Source organism: Physella acuta, unplaced genomic scaffold, assembly GCF_028476545.2.
Source record: "Physella acuta isolate Inbredline_101_S28 unplaced genomic scaffold, ASM2847654v3 ptg001885l, whole genome shotgun sequence".
Classification (NCBI taxonomy): Eukaryota; Metazoa; Mollusca; class Gastropoda; family Physidae; genus Physella; species Physella acuta.
Window position 1 is genome coordinate 206,279 of NW_026733391.1, and position 22,759 is coordinate 229,037.

Below are 22,759 nucleotides of genomic sequence, written 5' to 3' on the forward strand. Positions count from 1 at the left end.
ATATATATATATATATATATATATATATATATATATATATATATATATATATATATATATATATATATATATATATATATATATATATATATATATATATATATATATATATATAGGGGGCCCTAGTTTTTTCTTTGCGGGGGAGCCTTTGATTTCTAGTTCCGCCACTGGTTGATTCCTCTTAATAAAACCACTGACATGGTTACAGTGCTGTGGTTGGTTCCTCGTGATTAGCAACCACTGACATGGTTACCGTACTGTGGTTGGTTCCTCGTGACAGCAACCACTGGCATGGTTACCGTGCTGTGGTTGGTTCCCCGTGATAGCTACTTGAAGCCTTCTGTTCTATTAGGTTAAGGTATTACCCTCCCCATATTTTTATGACCTCTGAAATATTTTTGCAACACCTGTGATCGGTTGTTAACGTGAAAATATGAATATCGCTTACATATTTTTCAAAAATCCTCACGTGATTTCTACACTCAAGTTTAGTCAAACTTACCTTCCCAGTCATTAACCTCGTGTACATTTATCTCGCCATTGAAATATGTACGCTATCTAGTATCTCTTAACATCAGTGATGTGGGAAAGGTGCATGTCTGTTTGATAAATGTCTTTTCGATTATAGCATCCTTTAGGTAGTTGTAGGTTTCAGGAGCTGGTAAGCCCATATTTTCCCCCATTTTATAAAGGGCTTGCAAGGGGGGGGGGCATTCTCCCGTAAAGGCCAACATTCATTACTTTGAGTTCCGCGGGTTAGCAGCCGGTTGATAATTAACTATTTAAGAGCAAATGTGAAATTTGTCACCCATCTTTTGGTTACTGGAATTGTTGCCTAAAATAGACCAGAGTCTGACGATAGTTGTGGTCACTAATTTAGTCTCTTTTTTTTGCCTAAGTTACTGAAACGATTAGGTTATTCACCCATGTTTAACAAAGAAATGATACCGTGCATTAGCTGAACTAGTAAAAGCTATTTCTGTTGTCTTTGTAAATGTAACTCCGTTTTTCAAGTGTGCTAAGAGAAGGTAGCCTTATATTGTGTGACGTAGGAAATGACGCGGGTAATAGCCATCCCACTTGGATACAATATAGGCCACACGGCTAGCATGCCAATGATGATTCATGGGGTGCTCAGTTTTTATCAGACGGCAAAACGTACTTGTTGCATTTTTATTTTGAAATTGGGCCAACAGCTTAGAAGTAAACATTCTTGTCTGAGATGTAACTTTAAACTAAGCCCACAGCCAAGACAAAGGTATAGGTTCTATTGATGGATGCCGGTTTTTTTTTTTTTGTAGCGGATTACTTAGGAAAATAAAGTAAACGCTTGAGAAACTAACAATCTCACATAACATGTATGTTTGAACCGTAAGAGCCTGTACATGACACCTTTCCTCTGCTTTAAAAACCTTTAAACAAACAAGACTCCGTGTCACCGTAGGTGTGGTTTCAACTGTAGCTTCGACTGACTTATCTCCGTGTGCTGTTCCATTACTCACTTGACTGCAGCTATCGCCACCCAAGCCAACCGTTGGCTGGTAATAATGATTGTTTTGCTTCACGGGTGATCAGTTTTAATGAATATCTAATAGGGACAAGGCGTGAGCCCCGCTGGTTTCATTTCTCAACGTACTAGTTATCAGATTGGATATTTCTCCAAGGCATTCACGAAACCGGTTACTCTATTTCCCCTTAGCTCTTTTTGTTTTGTTTTGTGTTTATAGACATAACGGTGTCTAGTGCCAGTTTTTAATTTTACAATACCTTTTTTTTTCTTCGCGTGCGCTCAAGGCTAAGAGAATTTTTTTTTTCTGGAGGGATGGGGAGTAATGATGATTCAGGCACGAGGGAAGAGCTAAGCGCTAATTTTTTTTAAATTTTTTTTTTTGCGCGCGCGCGTTAAATTATGAGTGTGTTTGAAGACAAAGAACAGTTAAAATAAGTTAAGTGCACTGTTAGTATCAGAACTCACCTTGACGCCGATCACTGTGACTAACAACCCAATGATCGAATATGAGTTTGAGTTGTGTGTATAACGTAGTGCACCTCGCTAGAAGCTGTCAACAGTAAAGTTAAACACAATCAACATAGAACTATGACGTTCTATTTGTTTTTTAAATTAGTAAATGTACAAGGAAACGACAGTAATTTGGAGCACACCCCTAGACATGAACAGGGCGAAAATCCTTGTTGACACAAGGGAAGATAATAAAGGTTATTTCCCTATTTCTGTCCACTGTAACCTTTTCCTTACCAAAGTAAAGGGGGGAAAATGATATTCAGTATGATTGCTAATCCGGCTGTGTTTGTGTCATTATAGCTCTGGTTTCTTTCCTGGCTTTCCTCTTGGTCTTGTGGTCTCTCAGCCTGGTGTGTTAGTGTGTCCTTGGTACATTAGTGGAATGGTAGCTCCCTCCCCCATCTTGCCACATGAACAGTATATTGATTGCCTGGATTTAGCAATACACATCTGTGCAGGCATTGATTTGAATTCTAAAACTCTGGTTTTCTTTCAAAATCACTTAACCCCCATTGATTACTTTCTAATCTTAGACTGTTTACATTAAATACTTATCGGAGCACAAGATAGGACAAAGGCTTTAACCAAACAGATCCTATTTTTTTTTCTCTTGTAGATGTTTCACATCTGTCACCTAAAATAATTTACACATTTTTTTAAACAAAAAATCTTGTTTGTATTGTTGTGTGAAATTCATCTCTAAATTATATTCTATTTATTAGATCTACTCCACCCTTTGATCCACTAAGCTTACATGTATTTAGGAAATAAAAGGGAAAAAACTAGTTTATTAAGTTTAACAAGATAATGAATGGCAACATTTGTATAAAATGAGATTAATAGCTTCTGCTATACAAAATTTTCAAAGACTGTAAAAACACTTGTTAACTGCATTTCCAGCACTGTTTTCAGAGTATGTTTTTTAAAATTATATCTCTTTGTATAATATTTAATAATTGATAAAATATTTTAAATAAAATAATATAGATAAATATATATATAGTCTATTTAAATACATATATAGAGAGGCTAGATATTATATGTAACATTAAAACATTCTTGAATTGTTTACTTACCTTTTAACTACCACACACTGATATTTTAAAATTCTAGCTTCCCTTGCTGCAATATTCCCTACCCCCTCCCAAACTTAACCCCAAACATTACTTTTAAAAAAAAATCCTACATTCATTGTTGCAATGTTATTGAATATTAAATGCACTCCAGTTTTTATTTTTCCATATGATTCCCCATGGTTTTCATTGTTTATTAATATTCTCCCATCAATTCTAATGACAGCTCTCACTGAGTTTTCGCAACCTGTCCTTGTTAAGCGTGAAGATCCCAACTCTAGAATCAACACAATCAAAGAAATCCAAAGGCGAGCTCAGTCAGGTGGCAAGTGGCCTCAGATTATCATCTTCCCAGAGGGTACCTGCACCAACCGGTCTTGTCTCATTTCTTTTAAACAAGGTTTGTTCTATATATTGCTTATGTTTTTAAGATTTGAGCAAATCTTAAGCTTATATATGGTTGTGTGTGTGTATATATATATATATATATATATATATATATATATATATATATATATATATATATATATATATATATATATATATATATATATATATATATATATATATATATATATATATATATATATATATATATACATATATATATAAGTTAAAATTAGTAGAATGGAATGTACCAAGACTTTTTTTTTACTGTTCATCATATTTCAATCAACTATTACATATTTTAAAACTTTAAACTTTTTTTCATAGGTGCCTTTTACCCCGGTGTTCCTGTACAGCCAGTTTGTGTAAAATATCCCAATAAACTGGTACGTATTGGTCATAACCAATGTCATTCATGAACAACTTTTGTTCCATGTGAATCATGGTATTCAGCAAAGTTTCCTCACTATTACACATGTGGGCATTATTAGTTTCCTCAGTAACAAAAGCAACAGCTGTGCTTTATTTATTGAGACTCTGTTTCCAAGCTTTTAGATGTACTTTACAGATAAACCATCACAGATTGTTTACTTGTTTGATAGCATTAGAAGAATAAGTCTTTTTTTTTTTATATTTAGTTCAATATTTTTATTAATTGTTTTTGAAAAAAAATGAATTTACAGATTTTTATCTGATAAAAAATTTATAGCCGCTTTAGAAAGATGTATTTTAATGTTTGATGGTTACTTTTTGATTCTGTACTAAAGTCGAATGTAATCATGCATTTGATTTCTTCAGTAGTGTGTTTATTGTTCCATTTCAGGACACTGTCACCTGGACATGGGAAGGACCTGGAGCGTAAGTGGTCTTAATTTAAATTGTAAAGCCAGCCCAGGGTGTTAGGGGATCAATAAACATTACCACACTGTCCCACATGAAACAATCTTGCTCGGTCATGATATTCCCTTAATGAGGAAACTTGAGCCTACATTGTTAGTTATTTCTTTCAAGAATTAGTATCTGATTTCTCCTGATTTTAATAAACCAGCAGCTATTGTCTTCTAATATGATATTTGCTTGTGTATTACTTTCTTCTGTTAATCTCCAAAACACTGTATTGACAGTCACAAAAGCTTTTAAAGTGTTATGGTTGTATTATTTTTGTTAAGAGGATCAGCTTTATTTAATGAGAGTGTATACTTTAGGTTTATTCCAGTGTAGTAAATATGTGACCCTTCGTTGTCATTATTGTGCCACAGGTGGTGGTAATGAATCAGTTAGATTAGCATAAGCTTTCATATAGTGAGTCACATGGCTGATTCAATGTTACAGAAAACATTAGTGATCTGCCTAGCTTGCTTCTCAACAGTTTTATTTAAAAACAATATTTCAATGAAGCTATTATAAAATATAAAATTTAAAAGGCATCTTTAGTTAATAAAATTTAACCTCTGAAATAGTATTTTAAAGCATCTCATTTACAGCTAATAACAAGCATCTATTTTTCAAATTAAATGTAATGTTGTTAAACTTAGCAGCTATTTATTTAGTTATGTGTCAATAGGATTACATAAGCATTAGATCTATATCAAGGCACACATTTTTTTTTCTTCAGCTTCCTTCAGCTTTGGTTGACTTTGTGCCAGTTTTACACTAGGATAGAAATAGAGGTGAGCCTGATGGGTCTTCAGTTTTCTTACTCTTTTAACTAGCAATCTGAACATCTTAGAGATGTCACTTTACTTACGTTCTAAAGAATTTCACCAAAAAAAAATTTGAGAATGTAATGTTAGAAAAAAAAATACATTAATAATTTTATTTACAGTAATATTTCCTAGAATTTTTATAAAATCTCCACCTGGAAATAGATTTGATTTGTTGTCAGAATCATGGTTTTGCATATGGATTCTGACATGGATGCGATTTGTTTTTTTTTTAAAAAGTGGTTATTTACATCTGTTACTATTTTCTTCAACAAACAGTTCTGATAGCCAAATGTGCCATCAGCTTTGGGTGCAATTTTTTTCTTAGCAAGGAATTTGATTTTATTTCTATTTATAATTTTTTTTTACCACACAGTTCTTGCCTGTGTACGTCCCCAGTGAGGAAGAAAAGAAAGATCCAAAACTATTTGCAAATAATGTTAGAGAAGTTATGGCCAGGTATTAAACTTCAAAATAATAAAAATTTTGTTTTAATTTAATGTTATCTAAGGTTTACATCTAACTTGATCTCTGTAAGAATCGTCTGATGAGTAATATCATTTATAAAGATTTGTTTTGTTTCATTTAGGGCTCTGATGTGTCCCATTACAGACCACACATATGATGACTGCAGGCTAATGACAGCAGCTGATAAACTAAAGCTTCCTCTCAGCTCGGGTTTGGTAGAGTTTGAAAAGCTGCATTCTAAGCTTGGGTGTGTGCCACACTTTTTTTTAATACTGGTTTCAATTGTGATGCATTTTTAATGTAGCCTGACGGGGCAGCTTTGTTGTTGCATTTACTTAAGGCTAAAACACAAGATTTTGAATGTTGATATGTGAGTTTTGGTGGAAGAAAACAGTAACCAGCTCCCACCATTTAAACATAGAGAAAAAAATTTAAACCAGCACTTAGGTGCACTTTAATAGAAGGAAACTGGTTGTTTGTCAAAGAAAGATTTTTTTTTCACATTTTGTTAATTCTTACATTTTGAACAACCATTTTTAGGGTAACAATCAAGGATCTTCAAGAGAATCTGCAAAAGTTTCGTGATATCAAAGTGAACAAAACAGAAAAGAAAAAAGCTGCTCAAATTACTTACGATGAGTTTAGTAACTATTTAATGCTGCCCAAATCTGAAGCACTCCATCAAGTATTTAACCTGTATGATAGAGTAAGTAGATAAAAAACAAACTAGTCTTAAAATTTAATGGTATCATATTTTTTTCAAAAGTTATAAGTACTTTCAGAGTGATTATATTAAAATATTTCAAACAAACATATAAATTGCTATTTTATTTTTTAAAAATCATTAAAAACCCTTTTGGTTTTACAAAGGTATTTAATATATTAAAATATTTTCAAGTTGAATTAGCTCTTAACTAAGCAATGATTGAAGATGGATCAACTCAGTGTTCAAGCCCATTTGCTGTGGTATAGTAACAATGCTGCCAGCTGTATCATAGCTTATAATCAGTTGTCTTGGTCATGATGTCACTAGAGATGTGATATAGGGTTGTGTTTACTTCCTGCGGGACGGAGTGGTCTAGCGGTAGAGAGCTGGACTACTAACCCGTAAGTCTCGAGTTCGAATCCGGGTTCAACTCAGCAGACCGTCCCTGAGTCCACCCAACTCTGATGGGTACCTAACTCATGTTAGGGAAAGTAAAGGCGGCTGGGCATAGTGCTGACCACACTATCTCTTCATATGCCGAGGTCACAGAAACAAGTGAACTCTACTTCACTTGCCCCATAGACCATCAGGTTTGAAAAAGAAACTTTACTTTTTTTTTTTACTTCCTGCACTTTTTTTGTATACTTTGTTTTGTGTAATTAAGAAAGGTTTTTGTAAAAGTACTTTGCAAATTCTATTTTATTTAAACGTATTGATCTCCTATATCAGTCACATCTAAACAGTTACATTGTACGTAAAATGATAAATCATAAAATATTTGTTCTAATACTAATCTTATCATGATTTATGTAAAAAAAAGATGTTCTCATTCATTTTCTTAACTGAAATGTTTCCACTTTGAAAATTTTTTGTTCTTGACTAAAGTTAATTACAATTCCTTTCTACAATAAATAAATTAATAGTATTATGTAGAGTTTTCAATTTCCATTAATTATATTTGAATTGTATATTTGAATAGACAGGATAAAAAAGTTTTTAAGGTTTGAGTACCAAAACAAGTCCATTTTAAACATGACATTACAGAGTAAAAAGTCATCCTATTGTATTTAATAACCTCAATTCTAAAACAATACATCCAGCTGTATACTTTTTAATGTTTAAACTTTAAAAAATTGTTTTGTTTACACAGGATGGTTCTGGCACAATTGACTTCAGAGAGTATGTTATAGGTTTGTCCCTTGTATCAGCCCCAGCCAACAGTGAAGAAACCATCCAACTCGCATTTCAGGTACCAGAACAATTTATGTAGGATAATTACATTTTCAGCTTGAAGAAACAAGATATGCTTTTGTGTACGAATTATTAATAACATTGTTATTTCATAGAAATTAAAATATAATTTTGTTTTTCATCAGCTGTTTGACACAGATAACAAAGGGCATATTACCGAGCAAGATTTGCAGCAAATTCTCCAACGAGCTTTCAACGTTCCTTATGCAGATGTAAAGAAGATTTTTGTTGAAGCAGATCTAAATCTTGATGGCAAAATAACACTTGGTAAGAATGGTTTTATGCTTATGTCAACATTGATAAAAACTAGTTACTAACTCATTGGGAAAATATGATAGTCTCAATGTTCAGTCATTTCCATTGTTTTAGCTTTTAGACCATGGTGGATACCACCTGACTAATTGGGGAGAGAATGGGTAGCTTGCTGTAGTAACCACATTTCTTATTCATAAGTTGGCCTAAATTATAGATTTTAGCAACTATTTTATGCTGTCCAAGTCTAAAACACTCTTCAAGTATTAAACTAGTCAGAAAATCTAAGAAAAGGTTCTTTTTGTTAAAGTTTGAGAGGGTTATTTTATCTACTCATTTATTGTGTTAAGTTAGCTTCCTCAACCAGTTATTTCATATTGAGAAACTATGACAGATCTTATAGGATACTTTTTTTCTTACAAATCATTAACATAGTCCAACAAATGCACTAATCTCACTTATGTAAAATGTATATCAACAGATGAATTTAAAAACTATGCACAAAAGAAACCTGAGTATGCCAAGGTGTTTATGACCTACCGTGAACTAATAGAAGATTCTCAGCAAACAGCCATTGAGAAAGATAAATTTAGCAATGGACATGCAGCAGATTTTAAGCAATGGAGTTTAAAGGTGGATGAATCATCTAAAAAAATGCAGTGAATGGTGTTTGTAAGAAATAAGACTGTATATTTATTTTTTACCTATTAGCTTTTAAAATTAGTTGCTTTGTAAATTAAAATTTTGGTTCTGTGTAGGCTTTTATTTGAGTAGTCAAGGTGTTTTATACAAACACAAATTTTTAATTTTAGTTTAAATTATAACAAAAACATCAGAAAATTTATCCTAATTGCTCTCAAACAGTTTGGCATTAACAGTTTGAAATTAAAATAGTTTATTAATCATACATTTAATTTTAAAATATTGGCAAATTGTGTGCAATATTTGTAATGCATTTTGTACAAAATAGTCTTGATTGGTGGTAATCTCGTGGTTTATTTAGAGGGTTTTTAAACATTACTACAGTATATTATCTCCCATGGATTAAGCAAAATTAATTATCCTTCAAAATATAATTTGCATTAGTACCTTTACTGTATTTATTTACCCTAAAAGCATTCAAACTTTGATGCTTTGTGTAAAACTGTTTATTAAACAATTACTTTCAAAATATATTTTGAAAATCCTATATTGTTCAGATATAAAGAGATGTTTAAATGAAATTTGACTGTTTATAGATAATGTATCTTACAAATCCATTATGTAGTTGTTTTTCATTTTGTAGGAGACAACCTGGAGTATGTTTAACCGCATAGCACCTTTTGCAAGTAGTACTAGTAATGACATTTTGTTTATCTTTATGTTGAATGCTGGTTATTTATATTTGAGTGAGATTAAGTTCCATCTTTTTTGGTTCTGAGATTTATATTTAATCAAAGATTATGTTTGTGTTCATTTTACTTTGTATTATTGTTCAAAGGTATTTAGAAACCATGAGCTGAGCCTACAATGTATGAAGACAAAAAAAAAATTCGAGTTGAATTGATGTGAAATTACATTTACACCATAACAATTTTGATAAAAATATAGGTATTAAGTAAGCTTGCTAAGCCATTTACACAATAACCCAGACTATGTTAAGGAATCATGCTAGTACCTATATTTCTAATTTTTGTTAAGTTACCAGTATAGGCCATCACAATCAATATTCACTGAACAGAAGTGATCACAGTACATTGTAAATACATTCATACTCTGTAAAACATTGTAAAGCTACACAATATAAGATAATAAAGCGTTTTGCTTATATATTGAAATTGCTACCAAAGGCGCTCATCATATCAATTTATTTTGGTAAAATTATTTGTACCTTGGAATTGTTATGTTAGCTGGTCTGAAATGAAGTGTATGTGAAATGTACACATACATTACATGATTATGTTGGACTGAACTGGTGTCTTGCACCAATGGGATACATTTAAATCCAATTTATTTTGATTTTATTAACTAGTTAACATTATTTTACAGTATTTTAGTTTTATAAAATTATTTATTAAATTCGGGACTGTTGTTAGTTTATAAAACTTCAATAGCTTTACTTTTAAAAATATATATTCAAGGTAATACAGAAATGTTTGTGTGATTGTTTTAGTAGCCACACTGTTTTAAAAGCATCACTATTTTTTATAGCCATGATTGTATAATGTAATGATTCTCTGAGATAATAATAGCCAATGCCCCAATACACTAGTGGAGTGGTGGTCTAGCTTTAAGTGCACGTCATGTCAAACTCTAAAAGCTCAAGTTTGTTTCCCTGCTGGAGCATGAGTCTGACACAATTAGGGTAAAGCAATGGCCAGGTTTTGACTTTTTTTGCAGTTATAGAATCCCATGAGCTCCTGCTTATCTGGCCCCTGATGCATAGGTCAAAAAGGGTATTGGAGTAAAATATTTTACTAAATAAAACTGGTCCTTGTAGTTCAAAACATTAAATAAACATTTTGACATAGCTTAAAATTTATAACAAATGGCTTTTTAAACTCATATAAATGTTTTAATGTTTCTTAATAACAGAATAAATTGTAGTGAGACTTATTATACCATGCTTCATTTCAGCGCATGTTAAAAGGACCAGTGCCTCTGTTTGATTTTATTACTATGCATGTCCCAGGTAACTTTGATCGGGCCTGTTGATAGATCAAGTGTGCATATTGGTGAAATTTGGATGCATGACGTAATTCTTAGTCTCTACTCCAACTGTCAAACCAATACATAAACTATAAATTGAAGTAATTTTTATAGATTTTACATTTTTTTATCTCATACTGAACTGATTGGACAAAGTTTTATCCTGCATCCATTTTTCAACCTGATAAATCCGGTGTTATATCCGTTTGGCTGATGCAGTCATAAGATAAATACTATTCCCACTGTGTTAAAAATCAGCTCCTTTTTATTTCTCCCATAAAATGGTATCCTGCTGTATTTACAATTTGTATTTATAACTGAAGAACATTGATAGTCAATTTCATGCATATTTCCCTTTTTATTGTTAGTTATGGTTTTTATATGTGGGGTTTAAATTAAATTAATTGGTTAATTTACTTTTCTTTTGTAATGAAATAATTTTCTGGTGGTGATCTGCCCTTGAACTGTATAACGTCATCCAGTACATTTGGCAGTGTTGAGACTGGTGATATTTGTACATGTCTTTTTTTATTTACCTCCCGTAAAGATTTATACATTTATATCAGTCCATAGTAAATATCAATTCATCATTATTACATTATCACTTGATTATTTTGAATAAATATCACAATTTTCTACAATTATTAATTTGGTATAATTCAACCTAAGATTACATTGTAAAACTTAATAAACCAGCCAAATTTGTGTCACATCTACTATGTGCTTGTGTTAGTGTTTAATTTTCCAGCATCACTATGTGATGGTTCATATCTACTTTTATTTTGGTTACATTACACACACTTGTTAGTAAGTGGCGATTCCCTATACAACAGTGTTATGGAACTTGTGTACAAAATTGAATGTTGAAATTATCAGTTTTATGCCTGGACAATAACAACTCTTGTTGTAGGAAAGTTTATAAAAAATTCTATTTGTGTGTTGCTCAAGAAAGTTTCACTAACTGTTGAATGTGCCCTGTTTACATGAAAAGATTACTTGTATTTTCTGTGCAGATTCTTTTAAGCTTAACACACAATTAATGAAGTCACATATTTCTATTATATATTTTTCTATTAGTGTATCAGTTTTGTTTAAAGTAATGCTAGTTAAGGTTTATATCTGATTGGTTTTGAATGGTTTAATAGTTTACAATGTAAGCATTGACTTTTAATTGGGTAAAAATGATAATGCACTTAATTTTATTGGAAACAACACTTTTATAACTGTTGGATATGATTATTTATTTATTCACTTTTTACAGCCGGGCTGCATAATTTACACATGTGAATGAAATCTGCATAATTAGCTGATTTATTAAAAAGACCTGCAATTCACATGATTATATGCAGTCAATAACACTGTAGTACAGTTATTGTCAATTATAAGTGGGTGTAGAGAACTTGTGAAATCACATTTGAAAAGTAAGTAAACAAAATTACTTGAATCAAATCTTAAAGATTTATGTTGGTGTAATGCTTTGACGCCTCTTAAAAAATTTAATTTTTTTAAAATGTATTTTTCTAAAGGTTCTTTATCTATTAATTCAGTCTATGTTTTGAAACCATGTTAAATATAATAAGCTAGCATGAGTTTATTAATTAATATAGCCAGCATCAACAAGGAACATAATTGTTTTGCTACTTGTAACAAAGTTTTCAATGTTGAAGTTATTGTTACAGCTTTTAATGCCAGCATTCTTTGTTTAATTTTTACTCATGTGATTGAGCATGTTGTGAGTGAGCCACAGAAGACTGAGTCCTAAGACCTGCCTGGTCTTAGATCAAATTTAATGACGTCTTACTTGTAGCTCCTCATAGCCTGCTCATTTTTGTTTACCAACCTGCTTCTGTTTTAACATTATGGCGCTTGAATATACAATTATAAAATATAGTTATTATAAAACCTATATCTGTACAATCATAAGCTTAGTGCAAAGAAAAAACAACAACCCAGCACTGAGATGATTCTTATCAAGCTGGATTTATAGAATCTGTGCATATATCTTATCTTGTATCACATTAGACCCATCAGCTCACATTGGGCAGATTTACATCCTGAAATTGTGTTTAGATATTTCACTAGAGACAAAAAAGATAACCTGGGTGGAAATGTTTTCTATACCTATACCTGTTGATTCTGTTGTTACATTTTACTGTATCCAGTTGTTGATAAGAATTAATATACAATGATTTGCTGTGGATCATTTGCCAATGGATGTTAAAATATCTATTTTTATTCAAAGCTTTATCCAAGCTTACCCTCCTTAGTTACTGCAGAGTACAATATTTTCTGATATATATGATTTTAACCAGGCAGATTGTTCAGTTGTGGTCAGATAGCATCATTTTTACCAACAGTAATATTTGTGTCCATATGGAAAGGTCAGATAGCATCATTTTTACCAACAGTAATATTTGTGTCCATATGGAAAGGTCAGATAGCATCATGTTTACCAACAGTTAAATTTTGTGTATTACAGAAAAAATTCAAGTTTACCTTTATAAAAACATGATTTAAATGTCAAGTGTAAAAATTTGAAAATGCAAATATATTGTGATAATTGGTTTGCACTGTGGTGTAAAGTTACGAATAAATAAGGCTTGACCTTAATGTTTAATCACAGTTGTAAAATAAGCCAACAACTGGCAGTATTCAGAAAAAAGCAGGTAAAATAAAGGCTGATTTTGTATCTTAGCTGCATTACATTAACCATTTCTACACTTTATACAGATGAGCTGTCTGTGTTTATGTTCAGTAGTATAGTGCCGTTTTTATTAAGATTCCCTCCAATTCATTCACATTGTCAGTTCATTAAATCAGTTCCATGCATCATAGTTTAGTGTTTTTTTTATTTAAAAAGCTGTAAAAATATACATTTTAATATCTTTTTTTCTCTTCATAAATATAAGCTGATTTCTATTAAATGGTTTTATTAGAATAATTTTCTTCTAAGTTCTTCCAAAAGTGGCCTTTCTGCCAACATGAGTTAGATTCCATCTGCTTGCTGATCACCTTATTGTTTATCTCTGCCATGGTCGCTGTAAAAAAAAAATAGCTTCCTATGTTTACATTAGCTAGAATGTTGGTAGCTTTTTTTACATTTGGAAAAATTGGTGCTTAATAGCTGAAGCCTTAAATATTGCCAAAAAATAATAGTTTTATTACTAATATTACAAAAACCTCACACTAATTTAACAAAAAAAATAATTCTTCTATGAATACTTTAGTTTAAATGTATTGCATTTAACTAATAAAGAAAAATATAATTTTAATAGCAATAAAATTGTCTTTTAAACTGTGATGTATATTATTGGCTGTTCCTGTTTTTAAATAACTGTTCTCTAGTTACAAGCTGGCATCATATAGCTCTATTACTGAATATGTTTACAGCATGTTTTTTTTTAATTCATCATCTTTTTCCTTTAAAGCTTCCATTACTGTGTGCTCATTAAAAGTGTTGTAATAGTCTTCGAAAATTGTTAATACACTTTTTTGTAGTTTTGTTTATTAATTTAGCAAACATGTTGACCCAAACCTTCTCGTAGTCAAAACATTAAAACGGTGCCCTGTCAAAACGGCCCGGGACAAATCGGCCCCGTCAAAACGGCCCCGTTAATACGACCCCGTCAACTCGACTCCCGACAAACCGACCCCGTCAAAATAGCCCCGTCAAAAGGGCCCCGACATATTGGCTCCCGTCAAATGGGCTCCCGTCATATTGACTTGCGACATATAGGCTCCCGACAAATGGGCTCCCGATATTTAGGCTCCCGACAAATGGACTCCCGACATATTAACCCCTGACAAATAGGCTCGGGACATATTGGCTCCCGACAAAGCGGCTCCCGACATATTGGCTCCCGACATAAGGGCTCAAGACAAATGGGCTCCCGGCAAATGGGCTCACGACATTTTGGCTACCGACAAATGGGCTCCCGACATATTGGCTCCCGGCAATTGGGCTCCCGACATATTGGCTTTTGACAAAATGACTCCCGACATATTGGCTCCAGAAAAATGAATGATATGACCACTATTGGCATAAAAGTAACCATTGTGTCCTACCTCCAATACCACCATAACCTCTTTTTAATGCCCGAATGAAATTATTTTTTCATGAACCAACATTAATTCACAAACAAATAGAGCCCTTAACAGCTAAATTCCACCAATTCTAAAGTTTTGATAATGTTTAATTTACAACAGAAAAGATCTGTTGCTTAAAAGCGTGCACAGAAGTGTAAATGTATGATATACATGATGTTAACATGATAACAGCATTTTGTTTTGATAACCTACAAGCACAGTGGCGTAGCGAGGTCGGGTGTCACCCGGTGCGGCACTTAATGGTGTCACCTCTCCCCCAGAGGCGTTGCGACCCTTCCCGGGGACAATCTTTCAAGTTTTCGATTTGCACCCCCCCCCCCCCCCCAAACTTTCGATTTGCACCCCCACCCCCTCAACTTTTTCTCTATATATTTTGCTATTTTTGCCTTTGTGTCACCCTCCTAAATGGTGTCAACCGGTGCGGTCTGCACCCCCGCCCCCCCCCCCCCCCCCTCGCTACGCCCCTGTACAAGCATATTGCAGTTAGGAAGGTACAGCGTGGACCCTTCTCCCCACACAATGAGTTGGAACAGCCTATAACCGACTCAATTATGGATGTCATAGATAGATGACCCTTAAATTAAAACGGGAACAGGGCATTTCCCCCCTGTCAATTACCCCCCGGATATTTCCCCCCGACATTACCCCCCAGAGTAATTACCCCCTGTCAATTACCCCCCTGTCAATTACCCCCCGCCCAGTAGGACATTACCCCCCCCCCCCCGGACAGGGTTAGGGTTAGGGTTAGGGCTGGGTTTAGGGTTAGGTTTATGGCTAGGGTTAGGGTTAGGGTTAGGGTTAGGGTTAGGTTTAGGTTTAGGTTTAGGTTTAGGTTTAGGTTTAGGTTTAGGTCTAGGTTTAGGTTTAGGTTTTGGTTTTGGTTTAGGTTTAGGTTTAGGTTTAGGTTTAGGTTTAGGGCTAGGGATAGGGATAGGGCTAGGGTTAGGGTAAGGAATAGGGTTAGGGTTAGGGTTGTGTCTAGCTTTGATTTTGGTTTTGTGTGAAGTTTTAGGTTTTGGTCTTTTTCTTAAGGTTTGGATTAAAGTAGTATATAGGTATAAAATTCTAGATAGAGTTAGGGTTTTAACTTGAGAGGGGGGGGGGGAGTAATTCCCCGGGGGGGGGGGGGGGGTAATTGACAGGGGGTAATTGACAGGGGGGTTATTCCTCCGGGGGTAAATACGGGGGGGGGGGGGAAATATCCAGGGGGGTAATGTCCTGTAGCCAATTAAAACATACTATATTTTATAATAGATAAACTAATATAAAAATAAATCCTGCCGAACAAGAGATGCATACGTTGTATTCAGTGGCGGAACTAGAAAAAATGGGCCGACCCGCAAAAATATTTTTATCTATATATCTATATCTACATCTACATCTACATCTACATCTACATCTACATCTACATCTACATCGACATCGACATCGACATCGACATCGACATCTCTCTCTCTCTCTATCTCTCTCTCTCTCTCTCTCTTTATCTTTATCTTTATCTATATCTATATCTATATCTATATCTATATCTATATCTATATCTATATCTATATCTATATCTATATCTATATCTATATCTATATCTATATCTATATCTATATCTATATCTATATCTATATCTATATCTATATCTGGCAGGTGTCATATTCAATGAGACCGCTTCACCGGGAGACTTAGTCTCTACAGAAACGGTATTATCAGAGGTCCTTTTGTCTGGAGCCAAATTGACAGGGGCCTTTTTGTCGTGAGCCAAAATGGCGCTAGCCTATTTGTCGGGAGTCGTAATGACGGGGGCCGTTTTGTGGAGAAACTAAATGGCGGGAGCCCATTTGTCGGGAGTCGTAATGACGGGGGCCGTTTTGTGGAAAAAACTAAATGACGGGAGCCTTTATGTCGGGAGCCAAAATGACGGGAGCCTATTTGTCGTGAGCCTTATTGACTGGAGCCCTTTTGTCGGGAGCCTATATAACGGGAGCCTATTTGTCGGTAGCCTAAATGACGGGAGTCTATTTGTCGGGAGCCTATATGACGGGGTCCATATGTCGCTGGCCCTTTTGACGGGGCCGATTTGACGGGGTCGTTTTGACGGGGCCGTTTTTTCGGGGTCGTTTTGACGGGGCCGTTTCGTCATTGGCCGAATTGACGCCGCACGCATTAAAACACATCAGGTCGTTTTATTATTTTGATAATAAATCATTAAACTGTCTTCTTGTTCAATATTTCATACTAAATAGTTATTGTGGTAAAAATTTTTAGAAGTATTTAGTTAAAATGGAATTATTTTATTTTGCTTCATTAAGACAGCATCACAATGTACTAAGTTAATTAAACTGCCAATTACTATGATTTCTTATCTTTTAAATAAAAATTTGTCATACATGTAACATCTCTGTTACTCTCTTTATGTTGTGTTTGCTACAGTAATCACTGTGTTACTGGTGTTTGACTTCTGTACCTGTACAAGGTTTTTCTCGCTTGTAATTGAAGTTGGTAATTATGACATAGCTGAGAATAAGATATTTACATGATATTGATATTAAAAGTTAAATGGTTTTTAGTAATAGTTTGTATGCTATGCAAAGGAAGTGAATGATACTTTAATACTAGGGATAGTGGCATTTTTTTTGAGTTGCTTAGATTTTTTAAAATAACACTTAATAGAGAGATATAAAATTAGAGGATTAAAATTATTTTATGTTGTGATACAGATAATCCTATCAACAAGAAAAGATTCAATGCTTTTACTATGAGTTTATCATTTTAATGTCACATTAGAGTAATTATATTTGAAGCAAACAACAAAACTATGGGAGGGAGAAAAAAAATTGAAACAAAACTCATTTAAAAAAAAATTCTTTAATGTCATTCTGTCAGTGCTGTGACATTCTCTCTGATCTAAATTTTGATACCCTCTTGGGTGGGTCATCCTTAGGAATTAGATTAGGTGTGTCTGACTTGGATACATCTGATTTTTCAACTACCATGCCCGTAAATGCCTGAGGAAGATAACACAATTACTTGTATTAACATTAGAGAAGATGAGAATTTAATGACAATTAAGAGTGAAGCAATGAGAACTGATCCATTTAAGTTAAGTACAAGAAGATCTGTTTGTCCAAGCATGTCTGCTTGTTTATTGAAAGAGTTGATAGCTTTCAGCACATGCCTTTTAAAGTTATAAGGGTAGAAGTAATTCTTCTTCTTCTTCCTCGTTCTTAATTATTAGTGTTGAAGGGGATCGAGATTTATCTGCCAGTGTTTGAACTCGAGACTGTTCGAATTTATCAACCATGACCTTTTTGTCGACTCGACCACGCCTCCAACACAATTAAGCGTTACGTGTCAACTGGTTATGCGCCATAGAGGCCATTGACTCCGATTTCAGCCTGCTTTTCTTTTTGGATTTGCTTCCATAGCCTTTGTCCAACCAAGAACAAACTACAAGGCAGCAGTTGTTTGATTTTGGAGTTGTCTCTCCTAGAAGAGTGGCTGTCCCCAGCTAACGAGCCTCATCTGCCCGAGGGTTCGAACTTGAGACTTTGCGATATAGCAACCATGAGCTTTACCGACTCGACCACGACTTTATGTAATTACCTGAACTTTTTTCAATAACATTTGAAAAAAAAAAATACATCTAGGAATTGTAAAAATAGAATAGTTTTCAAAGCTTTTAAAAAATAAGTGCAACAAATATTCTTTCCTAGGGGTTATTCTAAAGTCAACAATTTTAATAAATGACTAGCATTCATAATCCCTTAGGCCAAATAAAAATCATTTTATATATTACTGCTCTCATTAACTGCTTGGCCAGGTTGTACAATGCATGACTGCTAACCCAAAAGTCTGGGTTAGGATTCAAGACTGAAGTTTGTAGAACATCATTGAAACTGCCCAGCAGATCAGACTATGTTAGGGAAAGTAAAGGCAGATGGGCACAGTATTGACCAGACTATTCACTAATTTGAATTAAATCCAAGAAATGAGTGGACCCTGCCCTATTAAACACAAAAGTATCTTTACCGTTTTTTAATTGATGTCTGTCTGCTTTAAGATTGGTAAACATTCTCTCCTGGCTGATCAAGTGATCACTACAACTTAGTTATCCCCCCTATTATTTTCAAATATAGTTTTCTTTGAATCAATTTTAATTAGACTAAAAATGAGATATTATTTTGTTATTACCGGAAATGCAGTTTTCCATGAACTTTGAAGAAAAAAGCTCCAATGAAAAATGGGTCAAAACGGAATTATAAGATTTGACCACAAACAAAGGAGCCTAAGCAAAAGCAATGTAAAATAGGTTGATGAATTATTTTTTAAAGATGTTTTCTTACCAAGGAAGCTTTAGATTGTGTCTTTTCATATGAAAAAGAGTCTGTGGAGCTAGACCTGTGTTCAGAACAATTACTGTCTTTTTCTGTAAACAAACAATACTCTGTTCTGTCCTCTTCAAGGGAAGCAACCATTTTATCCATATTTTGGCTTATATTTTCATTGGTTTCTTCACAAATCACTTTTTTTAATATTGGCTTGGGGCAGTAAAGTTTATAAATGTCAGCAGGACTTTGAATACTTGTGTCCCCTTCTGTCATCACTTGATGAGGCTGATGGATTATATTATTATGAATTTTATTGTACAGCGGCAACAATTTTTTCGGTAAGCAATGTATTCAGACTTAGGTAGGTGTAATATTTGACTGTTCAAATCAGCCAATAATTTAAAGTAACCGAAAGTTTATTTAATAAAATATCCACTGTTACTGACCAGTATGGCTGGTGTTGGTGTATGATGAAAAGTTATTATTCTTTTAACTTCTTGGCCGGCTACCTCTTCTTCATCTTCATTGGACAAGTTATCATCTTCAGATTCCTCTTCCTGGCTACTTGTATGTGTCTGTGTGTCCTCCCATTGAACAGCTTTATTTGATGGCTTTTTTTCTAATGTTACTTTTGTATCTACCACTCTAGAATCTGCTTCCTCATCTTCAGATTCTGAACTGCTGAAAACAAATCAAATTTGCGCATCTCAAAATGTTGTTTCTTTTTTAAATTCTGTGCATGACTGCAAGAGATGTATGATGTGATGTTTCTACTTTCCATCACATTTTGTGAACTTATATGAGGGAAAAGAGAGAAAGTGAGGCATGGCTTTAACTTAGTTAAGATGTTGAAAAAATAACAATTCAATATTTCTTAGAATACAGGAAAAAAATAATTGTATATCTTAAAAAAGCAAAAAAAACAAAACACAACTATTAAAATTAATTAGTTATCTCAAATGTTGATATTTAAGAACTTAAGATTTTAGATACATCATTGGACTTGTTTTAAAGCTGCTTACCTTTTTAGCTCACCCTTTTCAGCTTCTAATCTCTCTAGCTCATCAAGCCTTGACCAGAGATCTGTGTTGACTGCATTCATTTCACTCCTAGCAGGTTCATTTGTCTTGTGTTTTAACTCTTCTTTATACCTGCGCACATTTTTCTTATGCTGTTCTGAAATTAAAATAATCGTTATTTTAAGAGATATTTTTAACTAAGAAAAGAAATAAAGTTCAAAACTGTATGTGGGAAAAAAAGTATACAAAATGTATTTATTACCATCCCACAATTTCTCCTTTTCTTCATCAAACTCTTCAACTATTTCATTTACATCCCCTTGACCCTGTTTATAAAATAAGGTAAAGTAAATACTCAAATATATGGGTTATAACATCAACCATCAACATCATGAAAAATCTGTAGTACTTGCCATCAGTTCTGCTTGCAGTTGTGAAGTAAAGTCTATGCGTGGTTCAAGTAGTTTTCTCTGGCTTTTCAAACCATTTACAGTTTTATTAAGCTCTGAAAGAGTGGTACAAATATTCTTTCCTCTTTAAAAGATTGCTCAAAGTATATAAAGTATACAAATACAGAGCAAACATCAAACATTAAAAAATTAGAGCAGTTTTTGTTTGCTTAGAAAAGTAGTAACAGAGCAATTTAACATATTTTAGATAATTATTTCATTCTATCTAGATAATACAGACTCTGACAGTTTTTATTCCCTTTTTGGTCTGATGATCAATTGAATAGATGAGGTTAAGTACACCAATTGTTTGTGACCACAGTATGTGTAAGAATACCATACATTGAACACTCTTTACTGCTTCCTTAACTTCTCATTGCAAAACCCTATTGTTGTATACCATTTCAAATTATGTTGTACGCTGACCTTTGATCCTCCTTTCAGCTATCTCAGCTGCCTGTTTGGCAGATCTTTCAACAAACCAATTATCCCCAAGCAGAACAAGAATCTCATTAGTATGGACTATCTGACCAGGCATAAATGCTAATTTCCCAAAAGGCACCTGAATGTCAAAAAACAATATATTTTAGTGATAAGAATTTAATATAACTCAATACTGATATATAGCAGTGTAAATTCAATTTTGAACTTTGGCATCAAGAATGAAGAATATAAAACTAACACTAAAATGATTGTTTAATTATTCTGGTGTTGTCTACAATTTATTTTCTAAAATCTCTTGTGGCATTTATATCTATTTATAATAAGACCATCTCTGAAACAGGCTTATACAATAACATTACCATAACATCATGTGTGATTTTATCTGGAAGAGTTTTTAATCTATCTTGCAGAGCTTTATAATCTGTTTTGAACTTTTCCCTGTGAGAAATAAATAAAAACTGTTTTAGACCTGCTTAAAGCTTCCATTGTTGTGCTAGAAGACTAAATGTAATTTGTTTGTTCTATATTATACACAAAAAAAAATATGGTAGGCCTATATGATAAGTCCAAGCCCTAAACTAAACATGATTTTAAGGAGAATTATATTTGTATTTTTTTTTTTAAATCGTATACCTTTAGAAACTAGTAAAGTGCTATTTATATGCTACACTAAATTGAACTTAATAGCTTTCTTGTTAAACTTCTAGCACAGAAACTAAACGGTGACTTTAAATACAAAACGAGGCATTGATAAAAACAATATAGATCTATATTTATGGGAAAATTTTTAATTTACATCTGTTCAATCTTAGTATCTGTCTCCTGAATAGCTTTCTGTTGCTCTTCTTTCAACCTTGCTAAATGCTTTGGATCCATTATTAAGTTCTGAAATATCCAAACATATTACATTTAAAAGGTACTCATTACTTATTAATTATTAATATAGTTAGTAATAGTAATATAGTTAGAGTGGTCTATACTTATTTACTTAAGCCTGCAAGGTGCCAAGATAATTAATTATAATTATATTATTATATTTATTTAAAAAATTATTATATTATGTCTGATGTCAATATGTCTGATCATTATGATAATGATCAGGCCTATATGATTATATATTTATATGTGAACACAACATTGACAAGACTTGTCAATGTTCATATCATATGATATTATATGATGTGTAGGCCTATATTTTAAATAGTAGGCCAATTATATTACAGTAATAAATATTAATTATAGGCCTAACTTAATAATAAAATTAATAGGAAATAATAGGGGTAGGGCCTAGATCTATAAATAATTTTAAATATTTGAAAATCATAAACAACCAAACATAAACAAACATACATACTTTTACTTTAACATACAACTTTCACTTTGTCAAACAACAAGACTTTGATTTTGACCACAAACCCATCCACAGATAATAACTTATAAGAATTATAAGATTGTTACTTTACTGTAACCTAAATTAAAAATTAGTTAACATTAGGCCTAGTTAAAATTACTAAATTACTTAGATATATAGATCTAGATCTAGTCAATCTAGAGGCTAGATTCTAGTAAGCAGAGTAAAAAGTGACAGATTTAAGTAAATTTTGAATCAAATAATTTCCTCGGTGATGCTAAGTTTTTATTTATTATATTTAGGCCCCCTAACCTTCAAATTGAATCGCAATTTTAAGAATAATAATATTAATTTGATAATTTTTGATATGTTAGTTAGCCAAAATATTTTATTGGGCCTAAAAATTTTATTTTTTAAATTTGGGTTTTAAAAGCTTCATATGCTTTATATTGGAAATAAAGCTAGATCTAGATTTTCTTTTAATATCTCACTTCGAGCTTATGAGTTAAAAAGTCCATT

The 22,759-nt window shown here is 32.9% G+C and overlaps 2 protein-coding genes across 5 annotated transcripts in view; one reads left to right on the forward strand and one right to left on the reverse strand.

Annotated features, from left to right (window-relative positions):
• LOC131931062 (lysophosphatidylcholine acyltransferase 2) overlaps positions 1-14,105 on the forward strand; it is a 28,024-nt gene extending 13,919 nt beyond the window's left edge. The window contains exons 4-13 of the mRNA XM_059287753.1: positions 3,323-3,496; positions 3,811-3,869; positions 4,307-4,341; positions 5,099-5,153; positions 5,563-5,645; positions 5,776-5,901; positions 6,195-6,360; positions 7,511-7,609; positions 7,737-7,878; positions 8,345-14,105. Of these exons, the coding sequence (XP_059143736.1) occupies positions 3,323-3,496; positions 3,811-3,869; positions 4,307-4,341; positions 5,099-5,153; positions 5,563-5,645; positions 5,776-5,901; positions 6,195-6,360; positions 7,511-7,609; positions 7,737-7,878; positions 8,345-8,526 (1,121 nt within the window). The 3' untranslated portion in view covers positions 8,527-14,105. The remainder of the gene's footprint in view (positions 1-3,322; positions 3,497-3,810; positions 3,870-4,306; positions 4,342-5,098; positions 5,154-5,562; positions 5,646-5,775; positions 5,902-6,194; positions 6,361-7,510; positions 7,610-7,736; positions 7,879-8,344) is intronic.
• A 3,393-nt stretch (positions 14,106-17,498) lies between these two features.
• On the reverse strand, positions 17,499-22,753 carry LOC131931065 (unconventional prefoldin RPB5 interactor). Of its 4 annotated transcripts, none has more exons than XM_059287756.1 (10): positions 22,732-22,753; positions 21,686-21,774; positions 21,249-21,327; positions 20,872-21,007; positions 20,410-20,501; positions 20,259-20,322; positions 20,000-20,153; positions 19,424-19,658; positions 18,993-19,262; positions 17,499-17,654 (listed from the first exon to the last, which is right to left on the reverse strand). In XM_059287756.1, the coding sequence occupies exons 2-10, from the start codon at positions 21,763-21,765 to the stop codon at positions 17,529-17,531; spliced, it is 1,236 nt and encodes a 411-aa protein (XP_059143739.1). In that variant the 5' UTR covers positions 21,766-21,774; positions 22,732-22,753; the 3' UTR covers positions 17,499-17,528. The 4 variants fall into 4 exon arrangements, with proteins under 4 accessions (XP_059143739.1, XP_059143741.1, XP_059143738.1 ...); XM_059287758.1 differs by lacking the exon at positions 22,732-22,753 and adding an exon at positions 22,409-22,541 and having other exon boundaries at positions 19,424-19,655; XM_059287755.1 differs by lacking the exon at positions 22,732-22,753 and adding an exon at positions 22,409-22,541.
• Positions 22,754-22,759: the final 6 nt, after the last annotated feature.

Bases quoted from the DNA above. Each gene is read 5' to 3' on its own strand.
- LOC131931065 (XM_059287756.1), bottom strand. From the start codon at position 21,765: ATGGATCCAAAGCATTTAGCAAGGTTGAAAGAAGAGCAACAGAAAGCT. The intron at 21,008-21,248 runs GTAATGTTATTG...TTTGACATTCAG, and splicing joins AAATCACACATGATGTTATG to GTGCCTTTTGGGAAATTAGC. The intron at 19,659-19,999 runs GTAAGCAGCTTT...ATTTGTTTTCAG, and splicing joins GAAAAGGGTGAGCTAAAAAG to CAGTTCAGAATCTGAAGATG.